Below are 14,527 nucleotides of genomic sequence, written 5' to 3'. Positions count from 1 at the left end.
GTGAATCATCTGCTGAGGACTGGAGTAATAAACATGCATAAAACAATGGCAATTTACTCTCATATTAACAACTGTGCTGTCAAGGCAGCAAACCTTTTAAACCCATAAAAACCACCTTGCTGTGAGAAAAACAGGGCTACCCAAGGGCATTCCCTTTTCCCGAGGATGTGTGGAGAAATTCCAATTTCGAACTCACAGATGAGTAAGAGCTTTTGGGATAACTCAGCCTAAGTATAGTTTGACTTTTTGTTTTGGTTGGTATGTGCTGGGTTTAGGGCTTTTGGGGGTCTTTTCTTGTGTTCCTGTCAGTTTTCTGAATTTCAGACACCTCTTGCAAAGTTTGGGAATGGGAAGTCTCCACTGACAAGGAGAAAGAACATTCTATTCCTCTCCTAATGATTCCAGCTGAAGCCTCCTGGCCATGGATGGGGCTAAGCTTTGGGACCTTCTCTTTCCAAAAGCACTCTCCTGCCACATCTGAACTCAAATTTCTGATCCATTAGTTGTTCTGTCAGGTTTTAAAGCAACCATGGATCTGCCAGGGGAGAGCAGAGGGGTTTGAACAGGCAGTGCTCTGTCTCTCAGCAGTGCTGCTGCTGCTTAATTATGGTCACATTTCAGTGAGATTTATGAATCATCTATAGCCCTCAGGGAATTTTTTTTTTTTTCCATCCAGAAAGCAGCAGCTGTGGAGGAAAGAAGAGTAAATATTCAGCACAGGAGCTGGATCAGGCCTTGATCTTTCGTGAAAATCCCAAATGATTTCTTTTAGTGAGGTTTTTTAGCCATGGTCAGCTGGACTTCCATGGGCTGAGTCCCTCCTTGCCTCAGACTTTTTGAAGGCAAAGGAGAGAGGTGAAGAAAGTCCAGCAATTTCCAAACTCTGTGAAATGTCCTGCTTGAGGCTGTATTATAAAAAATAAAATCGGAGATCTGGGCATAATAAATGCCAGGTAATGTTCTCAGAAAATGCATTAAACCTATTTTTGATGCCTCCACCCTTCCCTCAAACCTCAAGACATTTGTTATCCACCAGCATTGCACACAGGAAATCTTAACATTTGGGCAAGTTTGGTTTATTGAACTGAATAGAACTGAACACTTTTGCTATAAACCCTTTTTTAATGGCCTCGTGGGACTTCAGTGTAATTTACAATCTCTGATTTGTCCCTCCTGGCGTCTTGGCAGGACTCTGTGTCCCAGGATGTCACAGTGACTGGGTGGTGTGGTCCATCCTGATCTGACTTTTGGTGATGAGTTCAACCAGAGTAAATATCCTGTGTCCTCTTTTCCCAAGAGAAAAGGAGGGATCAGACTTGCAGTTTATGTCTGTTCTTTGCCCAACATTTACTTCTGCTGCCAGCTCCCAGCCCAGGTCCTTCTGATCCTCAGCCAGTTTTGCACATCAGGTTTTCTGTCCTGTTTCCTGATGTGTGCAGATGTCTTGGACAGCCTGGAATGGCTCAGATGGCATGAAATGCCCATATTCAATCCAGAATTAATTATTTTTTTTCTCTAATGGAATTTAAACATGGCTCTTACACTGACACCTCACTGGAGAGGAAATGTTTTAATCCATGATCTGAATCCCACAGAAGGTACCAAAAAAACCCAAACCTACTTGTCAGTGACCTTAGTTTCACTCTGTGTGATGTGAGTCTCCAGGGAGGGACCCTTAGGGGTCTGAAAGTGGATACAAAAATTGAAACTTTTTCACAGGATTGCTGAAGTTTCTTGGGAAACCTCTGGGCAGCTCCCAGTCCCAGCTACAATCCCTGTCCTGTGAAAAGATTGTAAAAGTCAGTTTATTGAGGGGGTGGTTTTCAATTTCTGGGTGGTGAAAGAAATTTCCCAGCAGGAACTGGCACACAGGGATGGCAAAATCCTGTGACCTTGATGACTGAATGTGCATTTGGGACTAAACTTGAGTTTTCCATTTTTTTTTTCTCATTTTTGCCTATGGGCAGGGAAATACAGGGTAGAACTGTGGCATGGAGGGAGGGGACACAGAGAAGGCTGGACCTTCCCAGAGCCTGAGTCATTCCAGCTGATCCCCTCTCTGACCAGGGAAACTTCAGAAGAATAGAGGGAAAGAAAAAGCCAGCAGTGAAATATCCCTTGAAATATCCTCCCAGCTGACAGCAATTGCTGCTTCAGGGGTTTCTCAGCTCAGAGATTATATAAACGTTTCCAACAGCCCTTGATGGGTTTATCTGTCACCAAGGCACCTAATTGCTCTTCTAACCCCTACAGACAGACTCAGTATCTCGTGGTGATGAGTTCCACCGTTCAAAAATGAGCCGTGTGAGGAATTACCTCGCTCTGTTCATTTTGATAATTGGGTGTGATATCACTTAGGTCTTGTACTATGAGAGGCAGTGAACACTCATTCCCTACTTGTCTTCTCCCCACCACTCCTGGCTTTACAGACCTGAATTCTCAGTCATCAGAGTGCCCTTTGATTTAAATGTTCTTTGGATGGAAACTAACTTAGAATGTAACTTTGGTCCATTCTAAGTCCAGTCTATCCTTCTTGAGCTGATGAATCAGAAAAGCAAACAGCAGTCAAATTCCATGGATGTCCCAGATGTATTCAGAGATGCAAAGGTATTTTCAAGGTCATTCTCCATTTCTTCCATTCTCCATTTCTTCCCCCAAATTTCCTGAAGTAATTTTCACCTCTGACTGCTATCAAATATTGATCCAGTGTTTCCATGTTGTATCTCCTTTTGATTTTCTCTTTCGCCTTTCCCTTTCCTGTCTCAGATATGCAGCATATATATAAGAATCCCAGAATGGTTTGGGTGGGAAGGAATCTTAAAGATCATCCCATTCCCACCCCCTGCCATGGGCAGGGACACCTCCCACTATCCCAGGGTGCTCCAAGCCCATCCAACCTGGCCTTGGACACTTCCAGGGATCCATGGGCAGCCCCAGCTTCTCTGGGCACCCTGTGCCAGGGCCTGCCCACCCTCAGGGTGAGGGTGAGGGAAGGATTCCTTGGGAATCCTTGGGAAGGATTGCTACCCAATATCCAATTTAAACTTGCATTCTAGATGTGGCTGGTGCAACACCTTCATCCCTATGTGTCAAGAAACTGAGAGTGTCCTCTCCTGACTTGCATTTATCATAAATTCTTCCATGTGAGAAAGATTATCCTTGAGAAACTGAAAAAAAAAAAAAAAAATTAAAAAAAATTGAGAAATAAGCAAGAGTGGATGGATAATTTTCAGGTTTTTCTTCCTTCCTCCTTCATCCCCTAAAACCCTTGTTTAAAAAATCAGACACAGCAACAATTCACAGCAACGTTTTAGACAGGTTTGTGCATGTATTTGGTACAAACAAACAAAAATATGTGCATTCTGTTTCATAGAGCTTACATCAATCTGGCAGAACCCAAAACACAAAACAGAAATACTCCGGCTAATAAATACATCTGGGGCTGAAAAATAAAAATCTATACATAAAAAATTCCAATGTTCTGCTAAAGAAAATGTACACTTATATACACACTGTAAACAATAGTAATGCAACCCAACTGCAGCCCAGCTCAGGCTGATGGGGACCTTCCTTCCCTCGTGGACTTAGGAGAGTCCAGTGACAGAAAAACTCATTTTCCACCCTCAGCTCTTGGTTCCTTGGAGCAGCAAGGTCTGACAATGCAATTGTGACACGGAGCCAGTGCAATGAGGGGGGATCTGACAGATAACCGAGGTGCAGGTGCTTTGGGAAATGGCCTGCCTGGTAAATTTGCAGGAACAGGGCCATTCCCTCAGCTGGTCACACCCTTGTGGATTCAGGGAAGTCTGTGGGATCGGACTGAATTTACCTCCTGAAAGTCTGAGCCCGTTTTTCCAAGCTTAAGACAGCTTGGAAATTAAGGCATTCAAGGAGAAATGCTCAATTTCAGATACCCAGGTGATATTTCGTACAAGATTTTCCTTCCTCCCTGCCAGCAAAGACAGCCCCGTCTCCTCTAAATGAAGCTCTGCATGAGCAGCCTCAGAGTCCAGTCCTGGCACTGCTTCTGATGCAAGATGCCAAATGAAATTTTGGGGTGAAAACCAAGTATTTTGCCTGAATGCAGCACAGCAGACCTCAAGGCTTTCCTACAGCACCTTCCAGGGCATCTTTTGGGGCCAGATCAAATACAGTGAGTAACTGAGCCAGAATTTGGGCATTTTTGTGTGTGTGTTCTGTCTGTGCTTGAACATTATTTTCTCCCTTTTAGGTCTGTAAAGACTTGGGATGGAGAGGCAGCAAACCTCCATACTAATCTTTTTTTTCCCCTTCTGGCAAAGCTTTCAAGGGGCTGGAGGCTGCAAATGTAAATATTTCAGTATTGGAAAAAAAAAAAGAAAAAAAGAAAAAAGTGTATTGAAAAGATCAGGGAGAAGTGTAAGCAACAATGCCAACTCATTTATGGGAATGCACTGCTTGCCAGCATTTGCTAAATCTTCATTTATAGAGGGATGTTTGCCCATTTGTAGGAGAATGCCTGGTATTTTGGGAATGGCACACACATATATAAACACAGTGACGTGTGCGTGTCTGTCTGTCTGTCTGTCTGGTCATGGATGCATTCATGGACTGCAGTCTCCCTTGTCCCTTCTCTGCTGCATCCCCAGTGCCTCCCACCAGGACCCCAAAACCACCCAGGAAACAGTGGCAGCTGCAGCCCTTACACTACAAAATGACTTTCCGTGTCGCCCCATCATCACTGTGAGGTCTCACTTCCCTTCAAAGCCAAAGAAACAGGGGAGAAAAATGTATTTCCCCACAGAAGTTCCCATGGGGTGTTGGGAAGTTCCCTGCTTTGGTAGGGCAGAGCTGGCAGCCTCAGGCTGGTTTTGCAGATGCAGGAGAACATGCAGGTAGTTGTGAGTCTGAGTTCAGTGTAAGTGCTGGGATTTGCTGCTGGCAGGAAAATATCTGGACAAAATCTGCTGGTATTTGTGCAATAATTGGTCCAGTTTGGAGTCCTGCATCAAGTAAAGGGTGTTGAGACAGGGCCAACTCCAGTATCCTGTCTCAATATGCACTGCACAAAAGAGTAAAAAATAAAAAAGTCCAACTTCCCTCCTGTTCTGTTTTCCTTTAAAGCAAACCAGAATATCAGAAAGAAAGGTGACATTTTCCCTGCTGTGCCTGGTCGCCTTTCATCTTCCTTTGGCAGCCACCCTTACTGGGATGAGCTGGATGTGCTGCAGGCACTTTCATGAAAGATTCCTCAAGGGTTTGAGGGGCAGTGCTGATGTGGAGCAGGTTCCACCCAGGACACGTTCAGTGCCGTGTTTCCACCCCTCAGGTGTTCACATTCCTGTTCTTTAGTTCCCTGGCTCGAGGCACCTCACTTCAGATCCGTCCTCTGCCTCCATCACCTACGTGTCTCCTGCTAATGGCTTAACCTGATGGTTGCTCCTTGGGGCTCATCATCTGAAATTTGATCAAACCACTCTGAATTTTGAAACCAGTGCCTGCAGTCCGTGGCCAAGTAGAGTTTGGGTGACCATTTTGTGACTGGCCAAGGTGGGCTTGTCATGGCTTCAGCTCCCTGAGTTTCCCAGAGGAACCCGCGGTGCCCTCCTGAGAGGTGCTCACACTCTGTGAGCAGGGAAAAACCACACCTTTATTGTCATTACTTTTGACCATGTTAGTGGACAAAACCAAGGCAATTGTTGGCAGCCACCAAAGGTTTGATGTATCAGGCATGTGGGAAGCCCCTTGGGAGAAGGGTCATGAGTGTGACCCTGCCTGGGGAGAAGATCCCTCTACTCAAGGGAGCTCCAACTGCACCTCAGCTCCACTTTAGCTTGGACTCTATGGGCAGTAGAAATGCAAGCTTCCAAACTCAGCCATCCCACCTTTCCTGAGCCACAGCACAGGCTGGCTGAGGACCTGCATCACAGAATCATTAAAGTTGGAAAAGACCTCTTGGATCATCGAATCCAACCATTAACCCAGCACCACCACAGTCACCACTAAACCATGTCCCCAAGTGCCACATCCGCATGTCTTTTGAACACTTCCAGGGATGGTGACTCCACCACTGCCCTGGGAAGCCTGCTCCAGTGCCTGACCGCCCTTTGAGTGAAGAAATTCTTCCTAGTATCCAGCCTAAACGTTCCCTGGCACAACTTGAGGCCATTTCCTCTTCTCCTGAGTGAATCCCCTGGGATGCACTTTTATCCTGTGTTTTTTGAGAGAAACAACGAGAGCAAAAAGGGGACAGGAAAGGCTGGGGATGATTGACACCTAAAGGAGCTGGTTTCTCTGTGTGTCACAGATGGATGTTCACTAAAGCAAGGTGGGTTGCAAGTGTTTCACTGGAAAGTGAACGGGGAAACGGTTCACAGGATGGAATGAGAGGAGAGAGACCTGTACACCCCTTGGCAGCAGTGTACACACCTGGAATACTCCTCTGGCCTAAAGCCAGGTGATGTGGAAGGGGCAAAGCTGTGGCCACTGCAGAGATGATGACTGAGAGCCGGGATCCCTCCACCCTGCTTTGGAATACCCGAGTCTGCTCTCCCTCCAAAGCCAAGGCCTCGTCTGGAGCTCCTGTTCAGGACCTACAAGCTCCCAACCCACCACATAAAGGATCAGCTGCCAGCTACTGCTGGGAGGTGTCCTTCCTGGATGCTGCCTCTGGATGGAAACATGACCACATGTACTAAGGCAGGGTTGGCAACTTTTGGGATTCAATCTTTCCATTAGATTTCACGGTGATGTTTTTAAGGCAAAGGAGACATCCTGGTTTCCCTTAATTGCACAGCTTCTTCCAAAGCCAAAGACAACCATCCACAGGAGGAGATAGCTCTTGCCTTGACGGGTCTTGACAGACCTTCCCCTCCTGCTGTGGCTCGTTAGAATGGGATATGCCATTGGCTCTAATTTGAGGAACCCATAATCCCACAGAAGGGGCTGAGCTCCACGTGGGGGATGCTTGGATAACCTTTGGGCAACTGCATTTAATACCTGATTGCTGCTTCCAGCCTGCCTGACAGGTGGTATCTCTCCATGTTTCTGCTGGATACCTCTAAAGAAACCATTGACAGCTGCCCCAGAGGCTTCAAATATCTGTTTCTCTCAGCCCACAGCAGTCTGTTAAGTCATGGGTTTGGTAGTCAATGGTTTCCGTGAAATCATGAGGGATCCCAATTGAGACAGACTCCACCTCTGTCTTGTAGGTGGCTGTCACCCCCCCTTTGCTGGAGCCACCCCGGATTTTGTTAGAAAGGCTGTTCATCTTCTCCTTCAGCTGGGTGGATGCTGGTTTCTGGAAAGGGGTGAGCATTTTCCAGCCCTTGAAGCTGAGCGTTCGCCTCTTACTGGCTCTCTCCTGGAAGGAGGAGTTAAATATGAAGGAGCTGTTCAGGGTGTTAATCCTGGGCCTTAGGTCTGTCTCTGAGTCCTGCACTGAGCTGTTGATGGAGGCCCCTCTCCAGTGGTGGTCGTAGACCCTCCAGATGGGCCGTCTCCGCCGGTGGCACTGGCACTTGAGCAGCCGGATGAACGCGCGCTTGAACTCCTTGCTTGAGCACGGGTAGATGATGGGGTTCACGCAGCTGTTGAAGTATCCCAGCCAGAAGATGATCTTGAAGACGATTTCGGAGGGCTTCAGGGATGGGAAGAAAGAACCTTGGAAGAGATTAAAAGAAACTCGGTTAGAAGAAGGGGAAGGGTGTGGCAGAGTAAGGTGATAAGGGTGGTGGTCAATCCAATCTAGGGGAGGTGAGGTGTGTAGAAAAGGCTGAAGGTGTGGTGGTGGTGAGACCCTGGAACATTTCCCTGGTTTCCCAGAGAAATTGTATCTCCTCACCCCTGGAAGTGTCCAAGGCCAGGCTGGATGGGGCTTGGGGCAACCTGGCCGAGTGGAATGTGACTTTCAGGTAATTTGTCACCTCCAGACTTACAGACTTCAGCATAAAAGTATGGATACAGCCCTGCCACCTGCACTGAGAGAAGGACAACACCCCTTCACCTCCTCCTCTCACGTTTTTTGGGTCATCAGTATCACACACCCTCTGTTCAGATTTTGTGGTGATGCTAAGGGGAGCAGTTAAAGTGGGCTCACATAATATCCACTGCCCCAAAGCTTGTCCTTGATTCTTTAAAACGCTTTTGTCCACCTGGCCCCTCCTTAGGTTTTTGCAGAGTTTCCCGGTGATTTTCTTGGTGAAAAGGCTGGAGGTTTGTTTTCGAGCCAGAAGATGTCAGTGTTGCTCCCACATGGCCTCGACACAGCATTCCCCACTCGGATCTGAAATAACTTTCTGACTCAGCCTTAATTTCTTTTAATTTTAGCTCTGGATGACAAATCGTGCCACCATGTGACTGACCATTAATTTGTATTTTAGTAAATAACATTAACTCCAGATATCATTATTATTTTCCCCTGCGCTCCTAAGCCTGATGTCAAAACAGTAAAACAGGTGCCAGGAGCCAGGAATTTGTGACTGACACTGCATAAAAGCTCCCCAGGCTGTTTGCTGGAGGAAAACCATCCTCCAGGAAACTCAGAGAATTGGTTCCAGCAAAGCTTTCATACATCCATCCCTCAAAAGTGGAGAAATTTCAGCCAGACTCAACATTAGGTACGTGGGCAGCTCCATCACGGGGATGTGGGAGAAGGCAGACAGATCCTAGCATTTTATGGTGGTTGGGCAGGGAAAGCAGCCTAAATATCTGCTGAAGGCCCACCCAAGGTGAGCTGGAGCTGAGGCTGTGTGCTGAAAGGGGCATGGAATAAGGAGAGTGAGCAGGACTGACATCTCTGTGCTGGGAAGACTCAGGACCTTCCTGGAAATGAGAGCATTTGCAGCTTAATGAGCAGCTGCTGGTGGTGCAGTCAGTGGCTTTGGATGGAGCAATGATCATGGAATCATGGAATGGTTTGGGTTGGAAGGGACCTGAAAGACCGTCCAGGCCCATCTCCCTGGGCAGGGACACCTTCCACTAGCCCAGGTCACTCCAAGCCTTCTCCAATCTGGCCTTGGACACTTCCAGGGATCCAGGGGCAGCCCCAGCTTCTCTGGGCACCCTGTGCCAGGGCCTGCCCACCCTCTGAGGGAAGAATTTCTTCCCAATATCCCATCTAACCCTGCTCTCTGGCAGTGGGAAGCCATTCCCCATTGTCACGTCACTCCAGGCCCTCATAAACTTTCTCTCTCCATCTTCCCCGTTGGCTCCCTTAACACGGGTCAGTTGCACAGAGGGAATGACCCCACCTTGGCTGTTTTAGATTCAAGGAGTTTCTTCTCTTGGGGACAGTGCTGAGGTTTTACAGGTTGGTTCTGGGCTGCTGGAATCACCAGATTTGATTTCAACCCCATCAGAAACACCTCCCTGAGCGACAGCCAGGAGCTTTGAACACCCCAGTGGTGCTGGGGCCATCCCCCTTTGCCTTCCACATAGCATCTCCTCCATTCTTCATCCCACCATGGCTTTGACCATCCCCTTTTCCACAGTGCCCCCAACCCCCAACCCCCCTGGACCTACAGGTACCATGGATGCATCCGGGAATGGGATCAAGGCAGGTGAAGGACTTCACTGAACATATAATCCTGTTCATTCCCTTGTTAGGGAGTGGTTTCCTGCCTCAGTTTCCCCACTGGAGAAAGGGTTAATTACCATGACCTCTTCACAGTGTTGCTGTGAACCCTGTTTGCAGCGTGCTCTGGGTTCTCAGAGGAGCTGCAGCTCTATGGAGCATTTTTTAGCTTCAAGAGAGAGGAAACGAAAACAAAAAACTATGGTAACAAAGCAAATAAAAAGAAGGGTCTCTTTTTAAATTCAACTGGTAATTACTGCTTGAGCCAGGCTACTTAAGAGATTGGTGCTTGCCTAAACAGCCTGATGGTTGCTAAAATAATAATTTCTATCTGGTGTTTAGCAGTTCAGTGCACAATGCAGTTTCTGTACTACGTGCTTTGTCTTTTGCATCCAGATAGAAAACACAAATTGAAAAGGAAAAGAAGCTATGAATCCTCTGAATTTCAGCTTTGGCTGGTTTTCACCCAGTGAGAACCTTGTGTACATATGAAGACAAGGGGCCCATTACCATCCTCATTACCATGCAAATAAGCATGGCCCTTGGAAGGGACGTGTCCTGAGTGCATCCACAGTTTCCTCATTTCCTTGCCCTGGGATGAACAGAACTAGGCAGGGAGTCCCCAGAACAGCTGCTCTGCACATGTTGGAGCATCAGAATCTTCTGATGGGCACTGAGAGGCTGCACATAAGAGGATTTGAGGGGTCTTTTTCAGGGAATGTGTGAAAAACTGAAGAAATCAGCTTTTGCTTTCATATACACAAATACACAACAACAGTTTGAGGGTTTTGGGCTGGGCTTTGTAATATTTCCTATATAAATAAGTCGAAGTCAGTACTGAGTGATGGACATTTGAAGAGCTCAGGAAACACAGAAGGATGTGTCCAAGGTCCAGAAATAGAGGATGTGAGTAAAAGAACAGGAACAGCAACACAGAGTGATGCACCAGCACTTCAGTCTGCTATCTCGGTGTAAGAGCAATTTTTGGTGATCTGGCCCCAAAAGCATCAAAGCGAGGACAGGGCAACGTCAAAGAACAGGAAGAACAATTTCTGTCGGATCTGGGTCACAATCCAGCAGGGAAACGTGGTCTTGTTCAAAGAGGAGTTTTTGCTATGCACTCAAAACCAGCCCTCTGGACACCTCTCCTGGGCATCCAGCTCAACACCTCATGGGGTGAGGGAGGAGGAGACAGTGACACCCACCTCGGGGACATCCATCAAAATTTATAATAATAATAATAATAATAATAATAATAATAATAATAATAACAATAATAATAATAATAATAATAATGTTGTCTTAACAGGCCCTTTGGGGACTTTATTCCTTCCATCATTTTATAAAAGATCATCCCACGTCTTGCAAAATCTGAATCTGACAGAGCTGGATCAGGGCAAGGGCTGTATGTCCTATTGTAATTCTAAATAATTATCTTCAGGACCATTCAGAAATTAAGAATGCTGCGGGTGAGCTCAGGAAAAGCCTGTTTGAACCTTGCAAAGTGACTGAAGCTACAGACTAAATACAATCTGAAGATTGAACTTCAGTTTTTTGGTGGTGCAAAAACTGAGCCAATAAAGTACGTGCTCATACTTTTTTTTTTTTTTTTTTTTTTTTTTTATTCCTAGTTAATGTCACCCTGGTCATATTTGGGGAAAACCAGGCAGGTAAAAATCTCTGGAGCCGTGGGGATGCTTCCCAAAACTGTGAAGCTCTGTGATGGGTGGCAGTGGATGCAATCTCCTCTTCACATATCCAAGCACATATCCCGTTTTTTTTAGGTTGTTTGAGCTAACACAATCTCGTGATTTTTCCTTGCCTGCCCTTCCCCACCCTGCCCTCCCCATGACTCACTGGAAGGTGATATCACTTGGATTGTTCAGAGAGTTGCTGGTCCCAGTGTTCAGCGCTCAAAAAAATAAAGCAAAACAAGAAAAAAAAGACAAATGCACCAATGCAAATGGAGCCAGTCCAATCTAAATTCTGGCCCTGGCTCCCAGTGTACAGCCAGAATCCATGAGCAGGCTTAGCTGGCAAAGGCATCTTTGTTCTAAAAGGTCCCGGCTTTGCAGCATGTCCTGAATAGTCTGTGGCACAGAAACGCTGCAGGCACACAAGCAGGTGGGAAAAACAAAGGGACAAAGTCATGTCCCAGTGCTGTCCCACCATGAAATTTGAAATGCAAGGACCAGCAGGACTGTTCAACAGCAATAAAGGTTGCTGTTGCTTGGTGTGAGCTTTGTATCAGGAATGGGCTTGCAAAAAAAATAGCTTTTGGAGAGCTGGACCTTATAGGTGTCATCACAGCAGAGGGAAGGTGACACCTTCCACAGGAGGTGGCGGGTGAGCAGCTAAGAAGAGGATGTGGTTCATCTCACAGCAGGTTGCTCAGCTGTGGATGTCCCTGCAAGCAGCAGGCTATAAATGGTAAAAACTGATTGGCCAAACTCATGGAAAATTAAAAAAAAAACATTACCAATGTGCAAACTGCTCTGTTTTTGAGTTGGGAAGCTCCAGAAATCCATAGATAGGATTAGGACTGTGGTTGGGACAGGTGTCCCATTGCTTGAGCATCTCCTGAATGTGGCGTCAAAAGTTTGGGAGAGGATTGAGGACTCCCTGGGGATGTATCAGAGCAGCAAGTCCAGAGAATTGCAGCTGGTAGAGAAAAAGCCCTGGCACAGGAGGTACCACAGCTGCTCACTCTGAGTCCTCCTGGCCAAAGGAAGTCAGAGAATCATGGAATGGTTTGGGTTGGGAGTTATCATAAAGCTCATTTCATTCCACACCTTCCACCATCCCAGGTTCTTCCAAGTCCTGTCCAACCTGGGCTTGGACACTTCCAGGGATCCAGGGGCAGCCACAGCTTCTCTGGGCACCCTGTGCCAGGGCCTCACCTCCCTCATATTAAAATCCCTTTTCCTTGTATCCAACCTAAATTGACTCTCACTCTCTTCCTTCTTTTTTTCTGACTCTCACGACGTAAATGAATGAAATCTGGTCCAAAGTAATCACGAACTGCCCCTTTCTGCTCAATACCCAGCTTGCATCTCTCTTTTCCAGCTCCTTCCCAGGCCCTCATGATGGACAATCTCCTTGGTGCAGCTGCCAAGCTATGGGAGAATGGGCTGGATTTCAGCAAGGATTTCTCCCAGTGTGTGGGACTCAGATTCTGACTGGTCTTTCCCGACCTTCTCCTCCTCCTCTGTTAACCACCTCCACTGGGTATTTGTAGGCATATCAGGGTCCCTAGAGGGTTAACACCTCCTTGGTGTTTTTTTTGAGTGATGAGGGAGTTCACTGCCCTCCTAGGATGGATCCAAGAGCTGCTTGGCCTGGGGAGGAGGACAGCATGTTCACAGCCACTCAAGAGTTTTCCCTGGAGGACGATGGCACTGGGATATCGGGTGGAATTCCTCAGGCCTGTCAGCCCTCCAGCTGACCCCATAAACAATGTCACAGATAAGCAGCAGCTTCCCAATGAAAGCCCCAATGAGCTGCCTGCATGTTTCTCTGCTGCCTGTGTGTCCAACTTCTGCATCCTGGTGTGGCCCAAAGAGAAGCAGGGAGAAGCCACCACTCTCCTGACCATTGCTGACCTTCTAGGCAGTGTTGTGTCCCAGGTCATGGTTGGAGAGATGCTCCTGGAGAGCCCCTGACCATGCCAAAGCCCGTGGTGGGGTGTGCAAACCTGGTGTGTGGGGTCCCTGTGGGGAGGGAAGGAAGCTTTGGGTGTGATGGAGATCAGGGAAACTCATGTCTGGCAGTGGTGGGGAGATTGCAAAGGGAGGAGAAACCAGTCAAGAGCTCTGAAAAACACCAACACTTTCAAGAAGGCTCCCAAATTTGAGATTTGAGTGTGGTTTGTGTGTCAGCAAGAGGAGGATAATACAGCAGAGCCTTGTACTGCTCATTCACTGTCAAATTCATGGCCCCCAAACCTGTCTCCGAACATTTAGGAGTATGGCCCTAGGGATGTCCCCAAAACTTTTCTCTAAGGTGCTGCACATCAGTAGGATTTTGACCAAAATTGCCCTTTATTCCCCTCAAATATTGGAGATTTTCTCAGAGTTGTCCTAGGAATTTGGACCACTGGTGGGAGTAATTGCTGTGGGGATGTTTCTGAGGCATCACACTTCCTGAAAAGCATGGCTCTTGTGTGAATCACCTGAGTTCAGGCATCTGAGCAGGTCCTGGGGCTCCTCTTACAGTCAGTAGCTGAGAGGGCAGATTTTGTGGTGAGAGTGGAGTGATCCATCTCATCCTGAGTGTAAGTGTACCAGGTAGATGGATCACACCAGGTTTCAGATGGTTGGACTCAGACTCCTGGCTCAAGAGCAACCACATCATGGGCATCCAAGGTTATGCCTGATTGATTTCACACTGAATATCATGATCACCTGGTGGTCTGATCCTCTCTGAGAAGCTGCCAAAGCTTTCCATACACCAGTTTCTCCCCTGTGGAGGACAGGGCTTTGATCACTGGAAGAATTTCACCAATGGAAGGTGAAGTGAGGAGGCACACAGGTTCATCTACACTGTTCCCTGACAGAAACCTCACAAGTAATTTCAAAGATTGTGAATAGTGCTAATTTGCTTAGTGTGGTCCAGCCAGACCCCTCCAGATGAATTTGGTCCAGGGAACAATTCACTCCAGAGCCCATCCTCAAAAGAACATAAGGAATTGACTTTGCAGCTCCCCAATATTGCCCCAGCAGACTCTGCTCCCTTAACCACCTCCATATGCCCTGGTGCCACATCACAGGGCCTGGAATGCAAAGCTTCTTCTCCACACTGCAGATCCACCCTGGTGGGCTGCCACCCTGCTGACCTCCTGCTCTGCCAGAGGTCCCAAACTTCACAAGACAGGAATTATGTGGTAGGAACATGGCAGCACTGCATGGGGCACAAGACAGGCTCTGGGCAAGATCCTATAAAGTACTTACTCTACTCTGCTCTGCCCTACAGCTC

General features: G+C 47.2%; 1 protein-coding gene across 1 annotated transcript in view; it reads right to left on the bottom strand.

Moving 5' to 3' along the window:
* Positions 1 to 3,306: 3,306 nt before the first annotated feature.
* Positions 3,307 to 14,527, bottom strand: part of ADRA1D (adrenoceptor alpha 1D) — a 42,327-nt gene continuing 31,106 nt past the window's right edge. The window contains exon 2 of the mRNA XM_069014755.1: positions 3,307 to 7,641. Within this exon, the coding sequence (XP_068870856.1) occupies positions 7,073 to 7,641 (569 nt within the window). The 3' untranslated portion in view covers positions 3,307 to 7,072. The remainder of the gene's footprint in view (positions 7,642 to 14,527) is intronic.

This window comes from Aphelocoma coerulescens, chromosome 4, assembly GCF_041296385.1.
Source record: "Aphelocoma coerulescens isolate FSJ_1873_10779 chromosome 4, UR_Acoe_1.0, whole genome shotgun sequence".
NCBI lineage: Eukaryota > Metazoa > Chordata > Aves > Passeriformes > Corvidae > Aphelocoma > Aphelocoma coerulescens.
The sequence above is the reverse complement of the archived record's forward strand: the minus strand, read 5'-3'. Positions and strand labels throughout refer to the sequence as shown.